Source organism: Erinaceus europaeus, chromosome 16 (assembly GCF_950295315.1).
Source record: "Erinaceus europaeus chromosome 16, mEriEur2.1, whole genome shotgun sequence".
NCBI lineage: Eukaryota > Metazoa > Chordata > Mammalia > Eulipotyphla > Erinaceidae > Erinaceus > Erinaceus europaeus.
Genome location: NC_080177.1, coordinates 1936022 through 1957465, shown reverse-complemented (window position 1 = coordinate 1957465; position 21444 = coordinate 1936022). Strand labels below are relative to the sequence as shown.

The 21444-nt window shown below is 46.6% G+C and overlaps 1 protein-coding gene across 4 annotated transcripts in view; it reads left to right on the top strand.

Annotated features, from left to right (window-relative positions):
- The window catches only part of PIAS1 (protein inhibitor of activated STAT 1), a 113461-nt gene that overhangs the window by 73265 nt on the left and 18752 nt on the right, over positions 1-21444 (top strand). For 3 of the 4 annotated variants that reach the window (XM_060175638.1, XM_060175640.1, XM_060175637.1), the window contains 3 exons: positions 2192-2297; positions 11566-11639; positions 20615-20775. In XM_060175638.1, coding sequence (XP_060031621.1) covers positions 2192-2297; positions 11566-11639; positions 20615-20775 — 341 coding nt within the window. The remainder of the gene's footprint in view (positions 1-2191; positions 2298-11565; positions 11640-20614; positions 20776-21444) is intronic. The other variant, XM_060175639.1, reaches the window with a different exon arrangement.

Below are 21444 nucleotides of genomic sequence, written 5' to 3'. Positions count from 1 at the left end.
AAGAAAGGGGAAGGGAAAGGGAAAGGGAAAGGAAAAGAAAGGAACTGATGGGGGGGGGGGGTAGATAGCTGAATAGTTATGCAAAGAGGTTAAGCTTAAGGTTCGAGTCCCCAGCTCCCTACCTGCAGTGAAGTTGCTTCACCAGAGGTGAAGTGACTTTCTCTCTCCTTCTTTTGTCTTCCCCTCTTCTCTCCATTTCTCTCTGTCCTGTCCAACAGCAATGACATCAATAACAACAACAACAATAACTACAACAACAATAAAAAACGAGGTCAACAAAAGGGAAAATTAAAAGAAAAAAATAGTTATGCAAGGAGACCCTCGTGCCTGAGGCTCCAGAGTCCCACGTTCAATCCTCAACACCACCATAAGCCAGCTGAGTAAGGCTCCTGTAGGAAAGAAAAGAAAAGAAAAGAGAAGAGAAGGGAAGGGAAGGGAAGGGAAGGGAAGGGAAGGGAAGGGAAGGGAAGGGAAGGGAAGGGAAGGGAAGGGAAAAGGGAAAAGAAACTTACAAAAAAGTGCTGGTTTGGTGCTTGAAGGAAAGAAGTGAAATGAATTCTAAATAGTATTTATTAAACTCTGTTAGTAGAACAGTTACTTAGATAATGATGTCAAAGTACTTAGTGATTATATCTTAAGAATAAACAATGACACTTAAAGACTATAGGAACATTTGATTTAAAAAAAAGATGCAACATGTATGGATCAGTAGTTGGACTTGGGTAAGACGTTGAGGAGTTACTGGTAAATGTATCAACCCAGAAGATGTTTTATTCCACCGTTAGGAGTTTGTTGTTTGGTTTTTGGCATGGGAGGGCGTCTCTGAATTTCTTTCATGTAATGAACAGTGTAATTCCATATTACGGTACAGGTAGCATCTGTTGCGACCTGGCACTTTTGGGGGGAGCATGTCTCAACTAGAGTGAACGTACCTTTTCACTAAAATCAGAGTTGTGGTTTCTACTTAATCCTTCTTTAAAGATTTCTATAAAGCCTCAGGGTAATTCCTACTTCTGAAGATTTGAGCTGTCAGTACATAATTTCACCATGTTAATTAGCATTTTTCCAGCTTCTAGCATATTTGAAGCAGTAAGTAAGAAGTACAAATGAGTAAAGTTCTTCTCCCGATAAGAAGCTCTTAATGTTTTCTATTAGGCTAGGATGTTGTGAGTGCCAGGAGCTTCAAAGCAAAGTGGGTGTGTGGCTTTGAGAGTTGCTGAGAACTACTCTTGCCGTGGCCGTGAAGCCCACGGCCTGGATGTTTGTCCTCTTTCCTGCTGTCACCGAGCAGACACATGATCCTGTGCAGGTCACAGGCCTCTCTGTGCCTCCGTCTCACCAGCCTTCCACTTGGAGCCACATTTTCCCTGACTAGTGCTCACATACCCTCTGTGAGGTTAAGGCGGAGCATGAAGTTCTGTTATGGTGCTTTGAAGACCACATGGCAGCAGAAATGGGGTCCTTTGCTTCTGCCCAAATCTCTTGACCTGCCTCCCTCTTGATCCCCACACCAGGTGCAGGGAGCCTTGCTGCTCAGGCTTCTTTCCTGTCTTTTAAAGGTCTCAGCCCCCTTTTTTCTCTTAATCTGTCCTATACCCTTCACTTTACCCTGGCTTGGAGATTTCCTTTGTCCCCTTTCCTGCTTCCTCTTCTGGGTAGGTTCCCTTGCTGCTAGGAGAGGCCCACTGACTTGCCAGACCAATAACGTGCCTCTGAAGACCTTCCCTGTGCTGCAGCTCATGCTGGGGCTATGTGAAGATGGAGTGGCAGCCTGGCCTGCGAGTTTAACGGCCGCCCTCAGCAGTACTATCACCTGTCCAGCTGGTTTATGACTTCGGCATCTTACTGGCCTGGGTCACTATGTCGTCTCACCAGTGTTCTGTTATGTCAGCGTCTTCATTGATGAGTGTCGAGCAGAAGGAGTCAGGTCATGTGATCTAGAAGCAAGTAGGCCGAACCTTTTTATTTGAAAGTTGCAAGTTGAGGGTGAGTTATTTTTCTTCCCACCATCATCCTTAAAAATACGTTTACAACCATCTCGGCAGATTTTTGGCTAGGATTCTGTGAATTCCCATTCACGAAAACTCCTGAGAGAGCGCCTCAGCACACAGTAGGTGTCTTAACAAATGCTCGTTTCCTTTTCAGACGTACCGTTTACTTATGTATGTTTATTTTCTACATTTTTTTCCAGAACTATTCCATGGCAGTATATCTTGTAAAACAGTTGTCCTCAACAGTTCTTCTTCAGAGGTTACGAGCAAAGGGAATAAGGAATCCGGATCATTCTAGAGCTTTGAGTACGTATGATAACCTTGTTTCGTTTGTGCAGCTTAACTGTCTTGGTAAAGGTCAGGGTAGTATTTTCTCAACTCTGGAAATCCCAGAGTTCATTTTATCCCGAGAGCTTGCCACAGGAGCAGAAAGACTCAAATTCTTAGTTTGTGAGCTAGAGTAAATCAAGAGTTAAGTGTAATTTTTACATCATAGCTAATAGTAATGTTAATATTATGAGCATTTAATCTGTATTTATACCCTCAAATTGTATACTGGTCTTCCTTCAGTGCATGGAAATGGAAGACTATTTTACTAAACCTGTGAAAGCAAATGTTGTCGGGCATCTCGAAACTGTGAAGAGGACCTGACATAGACTTCATAAGGCTTATTTTATACCGGGGATTTGTGGAGGAGGAAGTGCAGGGTTCTGTGATGAGGCCACCCTGACTGAACACAGCGAGAGAGAGCCACTGAGGTGGTGGGGAGTGGTGCTGGTGTCTCCATGGCTGGTGATGCGGCCTTGCCATGGCCCTCTGCGCCTAGGCTCTCTGTTCCTCATCTGTGGCGAGAGATGTGCGCACACAACTTCCAGAGCTCCCCCAGGGTGTGGGCGTCTCATCTCGGCCTGGGTTCCCAGGGGTTCGTTCGTCTTGTTCACTTGGTGAATTTGAGTCAAATGAAATCTCTCACGATAGCTGTTCTGGCCAGTTCCGGAGGCTTCAAGCCAGGTGAACTCAGTTCTTCCTTCAGTCTCTTTGTGAGAAGCAGATTCTTCTTGTTTGGGTTCAGGGCTGGGGCTGGGCGCTTAGGAGACAGAAGGAGTTCAGCTGAGCATCAAACAGTCCTCGGGAGAGCAGGTGAATGAAGCGGCCACCATGGTGTCCGTCGTCAGGAGCACTGAGGTGGTGGCCCAGCTCCCCTGCCCTTCTGCTGCCTCCCCCCAGTCTTTCCTCCACCCCACTACGTTCGAGTAGCCGCGTGCTTTCAGGCCTTAGTTTCTTGAGATGGTTTTCCTGTATTTCAGAGGCCTTTTCATCAAGAGGAGCACACTTTTGTCTGATGTTTCTGGAAGCACTTCTGTCTTTATTTATTTACTTTTTTCTCATGTTTTGCTGCTAGTGCTCGGTAACTGTACACTTGCACCGTACCTGGTGACCGTTTTCTTCTTTAGCTTGTCAGAGACAGAGAAATAAATGGGGAGAAAGAGACAAGAGAGACAGTGCTGTTCCACCACTCATGAAGCTTACGCCTGCAGCTGGGAACCTGGGGCTTGAACCGAGGTCATCGTGAACGCTAGCGCGTGTGCTCTACTGGGTATGCTAGTGGGAGGTCCTGAGAGATAAGAAGAGACAGACTTCTACATCAGTGCAAAAGAAGACCTTTTCTTTTTTCCACATTCTTGAAGTTGTTCCTCTTCACCCAGAGAAGAATCTTCATCTTTGCCTGGTGGTGCTGGGATGTCGGCTAGTCAGAAAGCAGCGTGCAGAAAATGTGCGGGGAAGTGACAGAGAGCAGCTGAGGCTGTTCCGTTGGAGGGTATGTCTGTTCCAGCCATGAGTCTCCTTCTGGAGCGATAGCGCCATCTGGAGGGAGAGTGGGAAGACGAGCTTGGGGCGCTTTCCTTCTGGAAGGAGCCATCACTGGCCACTGGTAGGCAGGCGCAAGAGCTGCTGAGCTCGGGAGCTCTGTAGTGTGGCGCAGGGCCGCAGGTAGGACAGGCGGGGCAGTTGCAGAGTGAGGGGCATTGTGGCCGCTGGCACCTTATCCTACTTGTTGGTCTGAGTTTGGATGCCGCCAGTAAGATGTGTTGTGACTGACTATAAGCAGTGCTTTTCCCGGTAAATTAATTGTGTAATTAAAGGATGGTGTAAAACAACTCAACAGAAGAAAAGGTTGACAAGTTTCTCGGCCTTTTGGTTTTCTTTCTTCTTTTTTTCCCTGGGAACGTTTAAAGAATCAAATCGCTTACACGTGCTCACCGTGCAGCGCCAGGCTTTTTGTTTTGTCTTTTCGGCAGAGCCCTGCATGTTTCACCATGCCCAGGCCGCCTCATTCTGCTCGAAGGACAGAGAGGGAGAGACTCCACTGCACTGGAGCTTCCCTTGGTGGGGCTTGAACTTGGGCTGTGTGTGACAAGGCACACTGCCCTGTCTGCTCTGGCCCTGTAAGTTGTTTATAACCTTTCATCAGTCAGTTGTACTCACAGACTTTTCTTAGTCGAGCCAGGCACACTTACGTTCTCGGCAGACATGTGTGGTATTCAGGCGTCTCCGAGAAACCCACTCTCTCGTTCTTCAGAGCCCTTCGACTCTGTCTTCTACTTTTGTGTGGAGTTGGCTCCTTAACTGTCACAAACATGATCCTGTTCTGATTTTGATCCAGTCCCTCTGCCCGCCTTCCCTTCGGTGGTCACTTTAAACTCTGACCACACTCTGCTCCAGCCAGATGAGAGAGAGAGCACTGGGGTTGCAACGTGCAGACGCTCCGAGCACGCCGAGCCTCGCTGCTGCCGTCACTGCTTCCCAGTTTACTGCATCAGATCCCTTGCTTATTGTGTTCTCTTTAGTCTCAGGAGGAAATTCCCTGTTTTTTTGTTTTTGTTCAAAGTTCATCTTTTATTCATAGATTCCTCTCATTCAAGAAACAATATTAAGGAGTCTGGTGCGGTCCTGGCCTGGGAGGGTATCGCATTAAGAGAGACACCCTGTCTCTGGAGCCCCCGGAGGTTTGCAGTCTGATGGGGAAGACAGAGGAGGGCTTCATGAATTACAGCTGTGACGCATGACTGGAAGAAGAGCAACAGGGGCTCCAGAGGTAGCGGTGGAGTGTCGTCCCCTCCGTCCCCTCTCCCCTCCAGTGCTGTGACGTGTAAGCCAGAGCATATGGAGGAGGAGTTGAGCCCGAAGATGGGAGACTATGGTGGGAGAAGGCTTCAAGTGCATAAGTGGGAGTGAATGAAAGGAGGGCAAAGTGCAGAGCTCCAGCCAAGTTAATCGGGCTCCTGGCTTCCACTGAAATGGGGCCGGGGGCCGGGGGCGGGGCCGGGGGCGGGGGCGGGGCCGGGGCCGGGGGCGGGGCCGGGGGCGGGGGCGGGGCCGGGGGCGGGGGCGGGGGCGAGCGCGAGCGCGAGCGAGAACAGGGAGCCAGGGGAGGCCACCGCGCCCTTGGGCTGTTGGTGCTCAGTCACTGTCATGGAGCCTGGCCCTTCACTTCCTCTTTCTCCACGCAGCCTTCTCCTCAGCCTTCGCTGGCAGGGTCTCTTTCCCCTTCCAGAAGTGTAGAGGCAAGCTCCCCTCTGGCAGGTCTGTGTTCCTGCTGTTGTTCCCTGCCCGGTCCCTTCAGAGAGAGCGCTAGGTCACTTCTGCCTGCGCCAGTGTCGTCTGCAGCTCCTCTGGCAGGTGCGTCCTGAACTGAGTATTCGCCTTGTTTTTAGTGTGTTACACTTTTCCCCACCAAGCGTACCGTTTCCACTTTATTTTTCTTCCTATTTTAGCACAGTCACTGTTTCCTCCCTTTCTCCTTGTTCTTACTTTTGGTTATGTCTAGCAAGCTGATGTTTATAAGTGGAAAAGTTGTCCTTAGATGTTTGATTCGGTGAGTTTGCCAGGTGCATAAACCTTGAAGCACCGCCACAGCCAAGGTACAGGACGCCCTTCACAGCAGGTCCGCCTCACCTGCAGACCCCGTGCTTGCAGCTGTCGATGTGCTCTGTCTCTTTAGTTTTGTCTTTTCCAGAAAACCAAATGAAGCACAGCCTGCAGTCTTTTGTGCCTGGCTTCTTTCACCCAACAGGACACTGGGGGGAGGGGGGTTCACCCGCATAGTTCACGCCTTTAAAAAACTGACTGGCCCCCAGTCTCTGACTCGCACTTTGTTGATCCATTTAGCGCTTAACCGACATGGAGATTGTCTCAGCTTTGTAGACATACATTTTCTGGTTTTTCAGGCCAGCTTTGCTGGGTTACATGATGGGGGCAGAGAAATGGTTTAGTAGTTTCTTTTTTAAAAAAAAATTTATTTCCTTTTGTTGCCCTTGTTTTATTGTTGTAGTTACCTGTGTGGTTGTTGGATAGGACAGAGAGAAATGGAGAGAGGAGGGGAAGACAGACACCTTCAGACCTGCTTCACCACCGGTGAAGCGACTCCCCTGCTGGTGGGGAGCCGGGGGCTCAAACCGGGATCCTTATGCCGGTCCTTGCACTTTGCGCCACATGCGCTTAACCCGCTGCGCTACCACCTGCCTCCTGGTTCAGTAGTTTCTTCTGAAGTGCAGGTATCATCTTTGCATCCCCGACAACCGTGGTTGGAGTTTTTGAGTTGCTCCCCGGCCTTAGTGCTGGGTACTGTCCTGTTACCTCCTTTTAGCCCGTCCGGCATCACCACAAGGATTTGATTGGCATTTCCCTAGTAGCTATAGACAGTGAGCGTCTTTTCACATGCTTAGTCGCTTGCCCTACAGCTTCTTTGGAATGTCTTTTCAGATCTGTTTTTTCAGCTTTTTGTACTTGCCTTCCCCCTTGCTTTTTATGCTACACTCTTTTGTGTTCTGTGAAGTCTTTGCCTACTCAGAGATTACAGACGGTTTCCTCTACTTTTCCCTATGATGCAAGGTCAGACTAGGTCTTCATCTCTCCTCACAGATAGCCAAGCAGCATCTGCTGAAAGACTTTTCCTCCGCAGAGTTATCCTTGACATCTCTCTCTCTCAAAATCAGATCTGTACTTGTGGACAGTTACTTTCCACGGCCCTGCATGTGTGTTCTTGTGTTAATCCCACAGGCTCAACTCAAAAGTTGTAGGTTCAGTTTCGGTTTGCTTTTTCAGAAATTGTTTTAACTCCAGTTTGTAAAAAGATAGTACCTGGACAGCTTATTCTAGGAGCATTAGACTAATGCAGTATTTGAAAATCAATGTAATTCACCTTCTCATCAAACTGAAAATGAGAATAGGATCATCTCTAAATGCAGAAAAAGCACTCAGCCAGGTTCGGTAACTACTCGTGATAAAGATCTCTTGGCAGAGTAGAAAGAAAAAGGAACCGCCTCGGTGTAATGAAGCAGGTATTTGCAGAAAGCCAGTGGCTGGTATCCTAATTAATGCTGTGGAAGTTGGGAACCACCTAGAAAATGTGTTCTTCTTCTTCTGGCGTTTGCTCTTCTTCCGTAGCCAGTCAACAGTGTCAGGTTGAAAGCTGTCAGGAGCTGCTTGTTGCCGGCTTTGAAAGTGACTGGGATCCATGTGGATTCAGTCGGCTAGGAAGGATCGTCAGTTTCCTCAATGAATGGGGACTCACGGGATGCACCACGAGAAGGTCGATCCAATGCATCCCAGAAAATGTGTTAATGCGGCTGGTCAGTATTGCTCTCCAGAGCTGATCAGCACAAACAGCAACGAGAGGCAGCTGAGCGCTGAGCACTTACTGTCTCTTTGAAGATCACTTTGTTGTTTATGTAGAAAACTCATGGAACCTACAAAAATGTTACTAGAAATACATAAATTTAGCAAGGTTTGCAAAGCTCACTCAATACATAAAAATCTATTGTAGTTCTATTAGCAATGAATAATTGGAAACTGAAAATTTTAAAGTTTATTGTAAAATCCAGAGTCATGAAATATTAGAAATGTGTTGTACAAAAAAATGTACAAGATGTGTAGGCTGAAGCTTGAGCATTGCTGAGAGGAGTTTAACTACCTGGACTTGAATCGCGGGGCCCACCGAGAGCCGGCGTGTTGCTGCGTGGGACACCCAGTGTTCGTGTCATTGAGTGTGACTTCCCCGAGGGCCGTGTTCTGGGAACGCAAGGCTGAGTGACGTCAGTGCGGCATGAGCACCAGAATGCACTTACAGGAGCCCGAATAGTCAGCCTGCTACACCCAGGTGCTGCGTGGCGGACCCTGTCAGGGCCACTGTCAGCATGCAGTCTGCTGTCGACCAAACTGTCCTTGCGAAGGGACACGTGACTATTGGGGATATACCACTTGTCCACAGATGGATGTGTATACTACATTCAGCCCAGGCCAGCCGAGGCGCTAGCAGGGGCTGAGAGCTTCTCTCCAAGAAGACTTTGAATCCTTAGAATACTGCTGTGCACTACTGGTACCCTCCTGCTCTACAAGTGGGGAAATTGAGGGCCAGAGCAGCACGGTGGCCTAGCTCAGACTAACTGCTACTACTTCTCCTCCTCCTCCTGCTTCTGCTTCTCCTCCTCCTCCTCCTCCTCCTGCTTCTGCTTCTCCTCCTCCTCCTCCTCCTCCTCCTCCTCCTTCTCCTCCTCCTCCTTCTGCTTCTGCTTCTCCTCCTTCTCCTCCTCCTCCACCTCCTCCTCCTCCTTCTCCTTCTCCTCCTCCTCCTCCACCTCCTCCTCCTTCTCCTCCTCCTCCACCTCCTCCTCCTCCTTCTCCTCCTTCTCCTTATTCTCTTTCTCCTTCTCCTCCTCCTCCTTCTCCTCCTTCTTCTCCTCCTTCTCCTCCTTCTCCTCCTCCTCCTCCTCCTTATCCTCTTTCTCCTTCTCCTCCTCCTCCTTCTCCTTATCCTCTTTCTCCTTCTCCTCCTCCTCCACCTCCTCCTCCTCCTTCTCCTCCTTCTCCTCCTCCTCCTCCTTCTCCTCCTTCTCCTCCTTCTCCTCCTTCTCCTCCTTCTCCTCCTTCTCCTCCTCCTCCTTCTCCTTATCCTCTTTCTCCTTCTCCTCCTCCTCCCCCTCCTCCTCCTTCTCCTCCTTTTCCTCCTTCTCCTCCTCCTCCTCCTTCTCCTTCTTCTCCTCCTCCTCCTCCTCCTCCTTCTCCTCCTCCTTCTCCTCCTCCTCCTTCTCCTCCTCCTCCTTCTCCTCCTCCTTCTCCTCCTCCTCCTTCTCCTCCTTCTCCTCCTCCTCCTCCTTCTCCTCTTCCTCCTCCCCCCTCCTCCTCCTCCTTCTCCTCCTCCTCCTCCTCCTCCTCCTTCTCCTTCTCCTCCTTCTCCTTCTCCTTCTCCTCCTCCTCCTTCTTCTAATTCTTTTTTTAAATTGTTAACTTTATTTATGGGATAGAGACAGCCAGAAATTGATAGTGATGGGGGAGATAGGTAAAGGGAGAGAGAGACACCTGTAGCACTGCTTCACCACCTGCAAAGCTTTCCCTCTGCAGGTGGGGACCAGGAGCTTGAACCTGTATCCTTGTGCATTGTAGCCAGGTGCACCATCCATGGACCCAGCATCCTTAGCTACTCCTTTGGATTGCTCCTTTTTCAATTTCTTTTCAGAGTACTAAGCCTGAACTTTGTTTTTGCATAAGGTCGATAGTATTATCTGTTTGTTTCACTGAACTTTACGTTTGCTGAGTTGGAGCCTGAGGTCGGTCACTGTGCCGGAGGGGTGGCTGGTGTAGGAAGGTAGAATGGTTAGGGACTAAGTTAAAGTTCTGTGTGTATGTTTATTTAGTATGGCAATTATTTCTTACCTCTAAAAAGAGAACATTCTTGGGCCAGCAAAATAGCTCATTTGGATAGTTTGCTGCTTGGCCATGCTGTGACACATGTTTGAGCATGACTGCCATGGAGCTGAAGGAAGCTTTGGTGCTGGGACTTGCAGTCTGCCCAGATGTCTTTCCCCCCAGCCTCTGTCTGCAATAAAGTCAGCCCAGAATGCACCTTTCCTAGACCTAGAGAGGACTGACCAGGGCTCATCTGTAACGGCAGAGTATATGGGGCTGGGGCAGGGGGCACCTGGACACTGGAATTTCAGGTCCAGGAACAAGCTGTCATCTGGCATCAGTATTGCATTCAGTGGGCCGGGAGGTGGCGCAGTGGATAAAGCATCGGACTCTCAAGCATGAGGTCCTGAGTTCAATCCCTGGCAGCACATGTACCAGAGTGATGTCTGGCTCTTTCTCTCTCCTCCTCATTAATAAATAAATAAAATATTTTTTAAAAAAAGAATTGCATTCAGAGCTTTTTACTCACTGGGGATCTTCCTTCTCCACCCGGATTCAGTGACCAATTAGGAGTTACGAGACTGTGCAGCTATTTCCCATGGGCAGCTTACTTGAGATCTGAGGACTGAACTGTCACCCCAGAACCCACCGTGTTTAATCGAGGGACAATTTGATCGTGTTAACTAAAGGAAGGTCTCTTCATTCTTGTAAATATTCATGAGTAAGGCAGATGTCTCTCAGAAACCATCCTTCCATATTTAGGTCCCCTTTCTTCTCCCCGTTTTTCTCCACTCTGCCATATGTTCACTCTCTGGTCACGGGCCTCGCCTCTGAAATTCCATGATCGACTGTGCACACCCCCACTCCACATGGGGCCCTCTTAGACATAGAGGCTTGAAGGTTACTGTTAGTATAATTACTGGAATATTACAGTGAAGCACTTTCATTCTTTTTACATTGAAATTTAATTGAAGTTTTGTAATTGAGACTTTGAGAAGTCACAGCTCCCTTGAGTCTGCACTGAGAAGTGTCAGGGCCCTGTGAGATTACTGACAGTATGCCCACAGTATGTGCCTCCACTAGATGTGCCGGAGTGGGAACTAAGTGAGGCACAGATGATCTGTCATCCGCTTCTTATGCTGTGAGTAACATTAAGCTCAGAGATGGGTATCCATCCACTTTCTCGGCATCATAATAGGACTACAGATAACTAGCACCCCAAAGCGTTTTTACTCTCATAGTTTGGAGTTAGAATTTATGTGTTTTACAATATTTTATTATCCAAGCTGTTGAAAATATTTTCATTTTAGTGTTTGTTTTTTTTTTTTAATGTATTACTTATTGGGCCAAGACAGAAATTGAGAGCAAAAAGGAAGACAGAGAAACAGATACATTTGGTGAAGCTTCCGCATTGCAGGTGGGGCCTGGGGCCTGAGCCAAGGTCCCTGCACATGGTGTCACTGGCTCTCCAGCAGGAGCACCACCACCTGTACCTCAGTTTTAGTTTTATAATTGCACTGTATTGATTCCTTTAAAAACAGTCTTGTCATTGTTGCAAGAACAGAAAATGTATCAGGTGTCTTAGAGTCTTAAAGAAAAATTCCCCATCAACTGACTGTATCAGACTGCTACCGAAATTCCCGTCATAAAGGACGTGTGTGGAGGAATGTGCTCAGTCGGGAGATGCATGACTGTTCCCCTTCCGCGCAGTGTAGACATAAAGGAGGTGTGTGATTGCTTTGTATCTGCCTTCAGCTGATTGGAAAATGCTTGAGCAGATTTTTTAAAACTTTGTAAAAAGTTCATCTCTTTTTTTCTTTATGTTACATTTGTGATGTATCTTTAATAGTTTGTTCTGTGTGTGTGTTTTCTCCTCAATGAACATCAGTTAAGGAGAAATTGACTGCGGATCCTGACAGTGAAATAGCTACGACCAGCCTGAGGGTTTCTCTGCTGTGTCCGGTAAGTGTCTGCTCACAGCCTTTCCCCTCAGCAGATCTCACATATATTTCTCTTGTTATTAAGTATTTCTAACATTTGAGGATTCTGTTTACTTTTAAAATGTTCCCTGCTTTTGTTGCCATTGGCACAAAATGGATTTTACTATCTAGTCATAGATGGTATGATCTAAGCAAGTTTACAAAATTAACAGCAAAAAGAAATTCCACAGAAGATGTATTTAAATATTACTTGCAGTTAATGACTGTCTCGGACTCAAGTGTAAGCTCTGAAAATAAGAAATACTTGTCACCTCTAAGTATTCATAAGAATTTTACTTTTTCAGATAGGTGAGCCGCTCAGGCATGTTCTGGGTAGTATAACCACAGACGCAAATTTTACTTTTAAAAATACCCTTCTAAGTAACCCTTTGACCAAGAAGACTGCACTAAGAATCCACTAACTAAAAACGATTCTGTTTAGCTTGAGTAACTGAACTGGCTGTGCAGATAGCAGTATTTTAAACCAGAAAATGAAGTCAAAATTAGTCATTTGTACAAAATAAATAAGACCCCAAAATATAGCGAATGATCAAACTGAACAGTGAAAAATTTCAAACGCATATGTTGTTCAGGTTTATTTCTTACTTAGCTTGAAACTTGATGCATTATTAATAGGGCTGGTAGCTGAATTTCGCTTTCAGACTACAGGAGTGGAAAATGAACAGTGAACTACTCTGACGTTTTGGTTACCTTTTGTCCTATACTCATGTCTGTGGTCTCTAAACCCGGAGAAGGTATGGAGAATGAGAGGACACAGCTGTTCCCTGGTTTGTCTGGGCTGTTGAGGTGGCCCATTGGAAGTTTCTGAGACTGAAATCCTTCTAATCTGTGGTAACGCTATTGCGTTCTTAGACAAAAGAGGGATTTAAACAGAAATGAAGTGTTAATGTCCCATGTCTCAGTCTTTTGGAAACTCTAAGGAGCTCACACTATGAAAAAGTCCTTAACACATCAATTTATAATGTCATAAAGTTAGCGGTTCTTTATAAAGAAAATCTGTAATTGCTAAGGGATTTCCTTTTCATTAATAGACTTGTAGCAGTTTCAGGGGAAGCACAGTGACTTAGCGACCATGGAGTCTTATCGTTTGGTTCCCATTTCTTACTACTTACTAGTCAACTTTTTTCTTAGAGAAAATACTTCAATTCTGAGTTTTTGTTTTCTGTTTTTGCCTTTTTAGTTAAGAATTGATGCCAAATATATGGTACGGACTTTGACAGAACTGGAGGGAGGAATAGATAGTATTGCAGTCGAGCTCTCCAGCCCCCGCTTTGGCAATGGCTCTTCTTTAGGTGGATCAGTGAGGTAGTACAGGAATCAGACAGCTGCACATCAGGTGCACACACGCACACACACACACTCTCTCTGTCACACACACACACACACACACACACACACACACACACACACACTCACACAGAATGCCCCCCAGCCACCAGCAGGGTCCACATTCTTCGGTGCATTAGAATAATCTCCAAGGTGCAGGCCATGTGCTAGGGTATAGAAAGGAGGTGGGGGAGTGTAGCGGTTATGCTAAAGGCCTTCATGTCTGATGCTCCTGAGGTCCCAGGTTCGAATCCCTACACCAACATAAGCCAGACCTGAGGAGTGCTGTGGTTTAAAAAAAGAAGATTAAACTCATACACAGTATTTTCTCTGACCACAGTGAATGAAACTAGAATTTAACAGCAGAAATAAATTCTTCAAATATGTGGAAATTAAGAAACATACTCTCAGACAATCATCGGGTCAGAGAAGAAATCATGGGGTGGGGAAGGCAGGAAAAAGCGTACTGACAGCTCACCGGTGGGTTTGCATGTCTGAAACCTCGGAGGTCCTAGATTCAGTCCTCAGAAACTCTACGTGCCACTCTTTCTCTCTTTGACAGCAATATATTTTTGTTTAAAGAAAGAAGTGCCAAGAGAATTTATAAAATATCTCAACATAAATGATAGTGAAGCACAGCCGCAGGAGTGGAAAGGGGAATTTCTAATAGTAGGTATGAACATCAAAAAGGAGAAGGGCTGGGACGTATTTCAGTGAGGAAGGGGGCATTTGCTCTCTGAGTTCTTCCCCTGGCTTCCGAAGGGGGGAGGTGGTCTCAGGTCAGCCACTGAAATTATATCTTCAGAAACTAAAAGTAAATAAATAGATAAATAAAATAAACCCAGTGGCATCAAAGGGGGAGGAAGTGATGAAAATTAAAGACCAAGATTTGGTGAGGGTTTTTTTTTTTTTTTCCTAATAACACTTAGACTAGAAACAAAAGCAAATACTCAGCTAGCTACAATGAGAAATGTAAGAGTATACACTACAAACAACATTGCATAAATACAAAGGATCGTAAAGACTACTGTGAACAATTAGGTGCCAGCAAATGGGGTGATCTAGGAGAGATGGACACATTCCTATTCCTAGAAACATCCGGCCTCCTAAGACTGACTCGAGAAGCAGTCGGAGATGAGCACATCTGTGACTGGAACTGAAGCAGTCCTTGAAAATCTCCCCAAATGGAAGGCCCAGGTGATGTCACTCAGTTCCTCTTCTGGGTCTGTAGCTGGAAGAATTGAGAGCAGAATCTCAAGAAGACGGTTTAAACACCCCTGGCTGCTACCACCCTACTCAACAGCTGAGAGGTGGAAGCAGCCCCCACACCCACGACAAGAGCCGGTAAAGAATATGTGTGTGAACCACCAAATGTTATGCAGCCTGAAAAGAAGCTCTGTGGTCTCCTCCACCATGAGGGAACCTCAAGGATTATGAACAAAGCAGACCAGCCATAAGGTGGGACTACTGTGTGCCTCCAACTCATGAAGTTTCTGAAGTGGGCAGTCAGAGACGAAAGTGGGAATTTGGTGACCAAGGGCTGGGGCACGTGGAGGGATTGGTATTTAGCGTGTGTAGCATTTTACTGTTATGATGGTAATGTAGAGAACAGCAGTGCTGAGTGGCACATTTAAAAGCCGTTAAGATAGGAAAGTTGTAGGCTGGGAGACAGCACGATAGTTACGCAAAGACTCATGCCTGAGCCTGGCCAGGTTCAGTCCCCAGCACCAGCAGCGGCAGCAGCCTGAGCTGAGCAGGGCTCCGGATTTAAAAAGATAGGAAAGTGGATGCTGTGTTTTTACCACGATTAAAAAGACTGACCGGGGGGCCAGGTGGTGGTGCATCTATCTAGCTGTGGGCTCGCGTTACAGTGCGCGAGGACCTAGTTCAAGCCCCTGGTCCCAGCTGCCTCCGGGGAAGCTTCACACATGGTGAAGCAGGGCTGCGGGTATCTCCGAGGAGGCCAGGGTTGGTTGGTTGGTTGGTTTTGTTTAAGATTAATTTTATTATTTTCTTAGTGAGAGAGGAGGAGAGCCCCAGCGCCTTCCTGTTTGACGCGAGGCTGGGAGTCAGACCCTGCATCTCCCGCTTGAGAAGCCAGCAACTGCCCCCACTCCAGCGCCTGAGCTCCTGGTGGAGGGTTTCGATGAGAAACTTCCCTACTGAGCATTAGGTTATATATGCATCTTGCTTTTATTTGTAGAACTGGTTTTGACTTTATAGTCCTGGTGGTCTTTATATCAATAGAAAACTGTAGTCAGATGTTGCCTCTGGCTCTTCTTAATTTAGTGGGCCAGGTTTTAATTTTTCTGTCCATGTCCTTTCTATCTCCCCTTAATTTTTTGTCAAAAATTTTAGCAAGTTAACTCGAATCAACATCTTCTTTCAGAATCCAGATTATAGAAAAGCACAACTCCCTCCCTCCCCATGATTATAATTCTTTCATGGGTCTCTCTTTCACTAGAGAGACAAGCCTGCACAATTATTCGGAAACAATAAGACCATATATTTTAGGGGTGTTTGACTCTAAAACTTAGTAATGACAACTCATCTATATGTCATATTTATAGAATAATAAAAGAGATTTGTTCTCTTTGAAATATGTAAATGTGTCTGGCGGTGCATTGGAATTGCTCTTGAGTTATACATAGCCCAAAACAAACGAGTTTGGCTTTTCTGTGCCATTTAGCTATAGGCAATGAAAATAATTAAAAGTGTTTTTGCTGTTTGGGAATTTGGGGGGTTTGTTTTATTAAAAATAGAGCATAAAGAATGCTGTAAATATAGTGACTTGATAGAAGAAAAACATTCTGGAAATTTATTTATGAAATATTTACTACAAAGACGATGACAAAGCTGTGAAACTATTCTCAGTATCACACTTTTTACAAGGAGAAAATACATATTTTATTCATGTTTTAGGTTCCTTTTGACACAAATGAGTTTGAATTTATATCTAGATATTTTCTCTTGCAGCTCCAATTACTAGCACAGCACTGTCATGTTTTTAAAAGATTGCTTTACTTATTTATGAGAGAGAGGAGGAGAAGTAAAGAAAAATCAGACCATCACTCCGGCATGTATGGTCCTGGGGGATCAAACTTGGGACCTCATGCTTGAGAGTCCACGGCTTACTCCAGTGTGCCACCGCTCAGTCATAGCACTGTTATGCTATAGTGAGGTTAGTGGCACTAGGAAGCTTACCTGAGAGTGGCTTTCAATGTGTTTATCTGCCAGTGATATAAACATTTACCATGTCCTATAAAGAATTGTGGTGGGGGGTTGTAATTGAGAGAGAGAGAGAGAGAGATGGTCCAACTCAGCTTCTCTCCTGACGTCAGTTTAGAGGAAGCGGTGTCCATTTCTCATGTAAGCATTTAGAAACTTGTGGTTGTTTTGCAAGTAATTACATTCAAAGAGCATTGCCACATAGCAGTTCTGACTCTTTGAAGCAGTGCATTTGCATGCGGGCTAGTAAAGGTGCACTTGAAAGTGGTCTCTGCTTTCGTGTTCACATCGACATCGTTCCCACGCCATTCATGAAGCAGTGCTCTTCAGCTCTATAAGGAAGCTTGCCGTTACGGTCACCTGAGAATTGTTCTCTCACCAGAAAGATAACCAAGGGCTGGACATTGGAGGGATAAAGGCATGCCTGATGAAGGCCTGCAGATGAGTTCCTCGTCAGAGTTTAAGTTCTCACCTTAGGTTTGAAGGAGGAAAAAAATCATCCCCCCCCCCCCTTTTACCAGAGCACTGTTCAGCTCTAACTTAACGGTGATATGGGGGGACTGAACCTGGAGCCTCAAGCATGAGAATCTTCTTGCATACCCACCATGCTGTCTCCCCCACCCCAATCTCATATTTCTTATCTGTTGTCTCTTACTGTCAGAAGTGGCCTACTAGTTCTACAGTATAAGAACCTTGGCTACTAGGACTGTATTTGTCTAGGATGTTACTCAGCAATTTGTCTACTTAGAATAGTGGCAAAAGTACCACTCAGGTAATAATTTGCACTTTATAGGTTAGTTTAGGTCTGGCTAAAAAGTGATTTTAGTACCACCAGCCAGATGATTATTTAGGAGCTGGACTAACACACTTCGTGTTGGCTCCTGGTGAAGAGGTAATCTGTCTGTGATGAGAACTAGTTCCTTTTGCCTTTTCATCAGGCACTTGTGCAAGTCCGGTCCCCACAGCTGATGCTGCTCTGTGGGCATGGAGTACCAGAAAGCTGGGCCGAGTGTAGGCGGCTTTCCCGGCTGCAGGGGACTGCAGGCAGGCGTTTCAAGCTTGACTGAGAATTGGGGGGCATATTCTGAGTACTTTGCACCAGCTTCATTGCAGTGAGCATACTGTGACTTTCCACCTCTCACAGGTAAAGTCACTTTGCCCTGTTTTTCAAAACTGGTGTTCAAAGAGACTGAATAATACTGAGGCTTCCCACGGTTAGTTCCGGGGCCAAGATTCACACCTGGGCCACCTAACTCCCAAGCACGTGCCAGGCTGCCTTGTCATAAGTTACTGCACACAGCCTGCACCCCTTCCTCAAACCCTCAGCCTGAGCCCTTGACCCAGCTCAGCACACAGCACATCTTCCAGCAGGAGGAAGGCACATCCCCACGGGCCCCAGATGAGGGTGTGGGCCTGGTGTGCGGCTTGAGGGGACACTGGGAGAGAGTGTTGTAGCCGTGTGCAGCACAGAGCTAGAGCAGAGAAGGGGGCTTCTGTTTTCTTTTTTTAATATTTATTTATTCCCTTTTTGTTGCCCTCGGGGTTTGTTTTTTTTTTATTGTTGTTGTTATTGATGTCGTTGTTGGGTAGGACAGAGAGAAATGAAGAGAGGAAGAGAAGACAGAGGGGGAGAGAAAGACAGACACCTGCAGACCTGCTTCACCGCCTGTGAAGTGACTCCCCTGCAGGTGGGGAGCTGGGCTCAAACCGGGATCCTTATGCTGGTCCTTGCGCTTCGTGCCACGTGCGCTTAACCCGCTGCGCTACCGCCCGACTCCCAAGGGGCTTCCGTTTTCAGTGTGTGTCCCTGCTGGCTGCGCTGAGTGGCTGTGCACTCCCTCCCCTGGGCCTCCTGGCACAGCCCTGCTCCTTTGCTGCCCGGCACCGCATCCTGTCTGCGCCAGGAGGGAGCTGTGCTGCTGAAGAGTAGGAGGCACAGTCGGTCCAGAAAAGCTAACCGCCTTTCCAGGTGGCCCAGTAAGTCGCTGGTGCCAGAACAGTAATGGGGACAGGGGACAGGGGACAGGGGGTGACAGTTAATTTCCCTGGTAGACTAGGAAACGGCACATTTCCCTGACATTCCTCTAAATCAAGAATATTTTCCTTGTTTAACTCCTACCCTTTTTCTGGCCTTTTTTTCCCCCAAGCTCACAGATATGTGAAAAATGTTGGCCTTCAATGTTGTTGAAAGAGGATATGGCTTCTATACTGCCTGGCCCTGGTGGTCTTTCCCCCCCCCCCCACCCCAGGGTGGGCAAGGGAAGGTTTATGTATTCTCACAAGAGAGAGTGGGAATCACTCATTTCTAGCATGTGTGGTACAGGTATCATCCTTAGACATGCAACTACCTCCTGACCTCGGCATCATAAGATTCTTTAAAAAGAAAGATTGTATGTATTTTTTAAAATATTTTATTTATTTATTAGTGAGAAAGATAGGAGGAGAGAGCGGAAGAACCAGACATAACTCTGGTACATGTGCTGCCAGGGATTGAACTCGGGACCTCATGCTTCAGAGTCCAATACCTTATCCACTGTGCCACCTCCTGGACCATGATTGTATGTATTTATACATGTGAAAGTTTTACATGAGAGAATCCAGGATGTCACTGAAGTGGGAGCCTCATACAAGTTCTATGCTCTACCAGCTGAGACACGTACTTAACTTTATGAGCAAGAAAGAGACCAGAGTACTATTCCATTCTGGCATATAGTGATGCCTGGGGTTGAACCTGGGATCTTAAAGGCTCAGGCATATTAATACTATGTCCTAACATGTTGAGCTGTTTTCTTGACCCACTTAAGCTTCTTCTTCTTCTTTTTTTTTAATATTTATTCCCTTTTGTTGTTTATTCCTTGTTTTATTGTTGTAGTTATTGTTGTTATTGATGTCATTGTTGTTGGATAGGACCGAGAGAAATGGAGAGAGGAGGGGGAGAGAAAGACACCTGCAGACCTGCTTCACCGCTTGTGAAGCGACTCCTCTACAGGTGGGGAGCCGGGGGCTTGAACCGGGATCCTTACGCCGGTCCTTGAGCTTTGCGCCACGTGCGCTTAACCGGCTGCACTACCGCCCGACTCCCCCCTTATGATTCTTAATACTGGGAACTAGGCAACAGCACACCTACTTAAGCAAACACATTACAGTGCTCAACGACCCAGGTTCAAGCCACTGGCCCTCACCTGCAGGGGGAAAGCTTCACAAGTGGTGAAGCAGGACTGCAGTTGTCTCTGTCTCCTCTCTATCTCCCCCATTCCTCCCAATTTCTGTCTATGCAATAATAAATAAAAAATATATTTTTAAAAAAGCTTCTTCATACTTTAAATCTTGGAATAAGGCTCTTAAGAATTGGATAAATAGGGGGGTTGGGCGGTGGCACAGTGGGTTAAGCGCATGTGGCGCAAAGTGCAGGGACCGGCGTAAGGATCCCGGTTCGAGCCCCCGGCTCCCCACCTGCAGGGGAGTCGCTTCACAGGCGGTGAAGCAGGTCTGCAGGTGTCTATCTTTCTCTCCCCCTCTGTCTTCCCCTCCTCTCTCCATTTCTCTCTGTCCTAGCCAACAACGAATTGCGTCAACAAGGGTAATAATAATAACCACAACGAAGCTACAGCAAGGGCAACAAAAGGGGGAAAAAATGGCCTCCAGGAGCGGTGGATTCATGGTGCAGGCACCGAGCCCAGCAATAACCCTGGAGGGAAAAAAAAAAAAAAAAAAAAGAATTGGATAAATAGAAAGAGGTCTCTGGGGGGCTGGGCGGTAGCGCAGTGGGTTAAGCGCACATTGTGCAAAGCACAAGGACTGGCACAAGGATCCCAGTTTGAGCCCCCGGCTCCCCACCTGCAGGGGAGTCGCTTCACAGGCGGTGAAGCAGGTCTGCAGGTGTCTATCTTTCTCTCCCCCTCTCTGTCTTCCCCTCCTCTCTCGATTTCTCTCTGTCCTATCCAACAACAAGGGCAATGACAACAATGGTAATAACGACAACAACAAGGGCAACAAAACGGGGCAAATGGCCGCCAGGAGCGGTGGGTTCCTAGTGCCGGCACCAGCCCCAGCGATAACCCTGCAGGCAAAAAAAAAAAGTGGTTTCCCTGGAAAATTGCACATAATTAGACAATTTTGCCTGTGCTCATGTACCTCTTAACTGCCACCATCCCTGAGTCTCTGGGAGCTGTGGCGTGCTGTGTGGTGGAGTAATCCTCATTGCCAATTTCTCATAGTCCCTGTTTCAAATATAGATATATTTTAACTGGTAGGTATTTCTCAGAAAATGTTTCATGTCCTGTATCAACAAAAGAGGAAGACTTCATGAAAAGATCGTGAAAATGCGGTAGACTTTGATTCAGAGTAACAGATATCTAATACTTGCATCTTCCTCTTTTAAAGCTTGGTAAAATGCGGCTGACCATTCCATGTCGGGCTCTCACGTGTTCTCACCTGCAGTGTTTTGATGCGACTCTGTACATCCAGATGAATGAGAAGAAGCCCACGTGGGTTTGTCCTGTGTGCGACAAGAAAGCCCCCTACGAGCACCTCATCATTGACGGGTATGTAGCCTCAGGGCTTCTCCTGGGAGTCTGAAGTGGCCGTCCCCTCTCTACCTCTCCCTTCCTCGCAATTTCTGGCTGTCTCTGTCTAAATAAATAAAGACAATTAAAAATTCAAGAAGAGAGAGTGAAAGAGACCGCAGCACTGAAACTTGAATCAGGGCGGTGGGACCAGGCTCCTTAAATCTTTTATTACTTACTTATTTTAGACGTCTGTATGATGTCCATCTATTGGGCTGTCAGAGAAGTCATGACGTTTTTTTCTGTGCTGTTCTGTGCAAGAATTCGTCATGGCTTTTCCAAGCACAGTAGGAAGCCTGTGTTTTGTACCGCTGCATGGTGCCAAAGTATGGTCAGTAGATGTGCTTATTGCCAGAAGAACCTGGCTTTAAAAAAATAAAAATCAGTGTTCGTAACATCACCATGACACTGCCCACCACACACACAGAAGCATATTTCTGAAGTGAAGAGTTTTCCCGACCGTTGCACTTTTCCTTACCAGCCCCATATTATTACATGCCTTTAGGAGCTTCGTTTCTTACGGTGACACACTATTTCTCACACTCCCGTTACTCCCCCATTTAGCTCTTCTCAGAATAAGTACAATGTGCCTGTTTCTCCTTCATACTTGCACAAAACATAGAAGCTGTGAGTCTAATCTATCTTCGT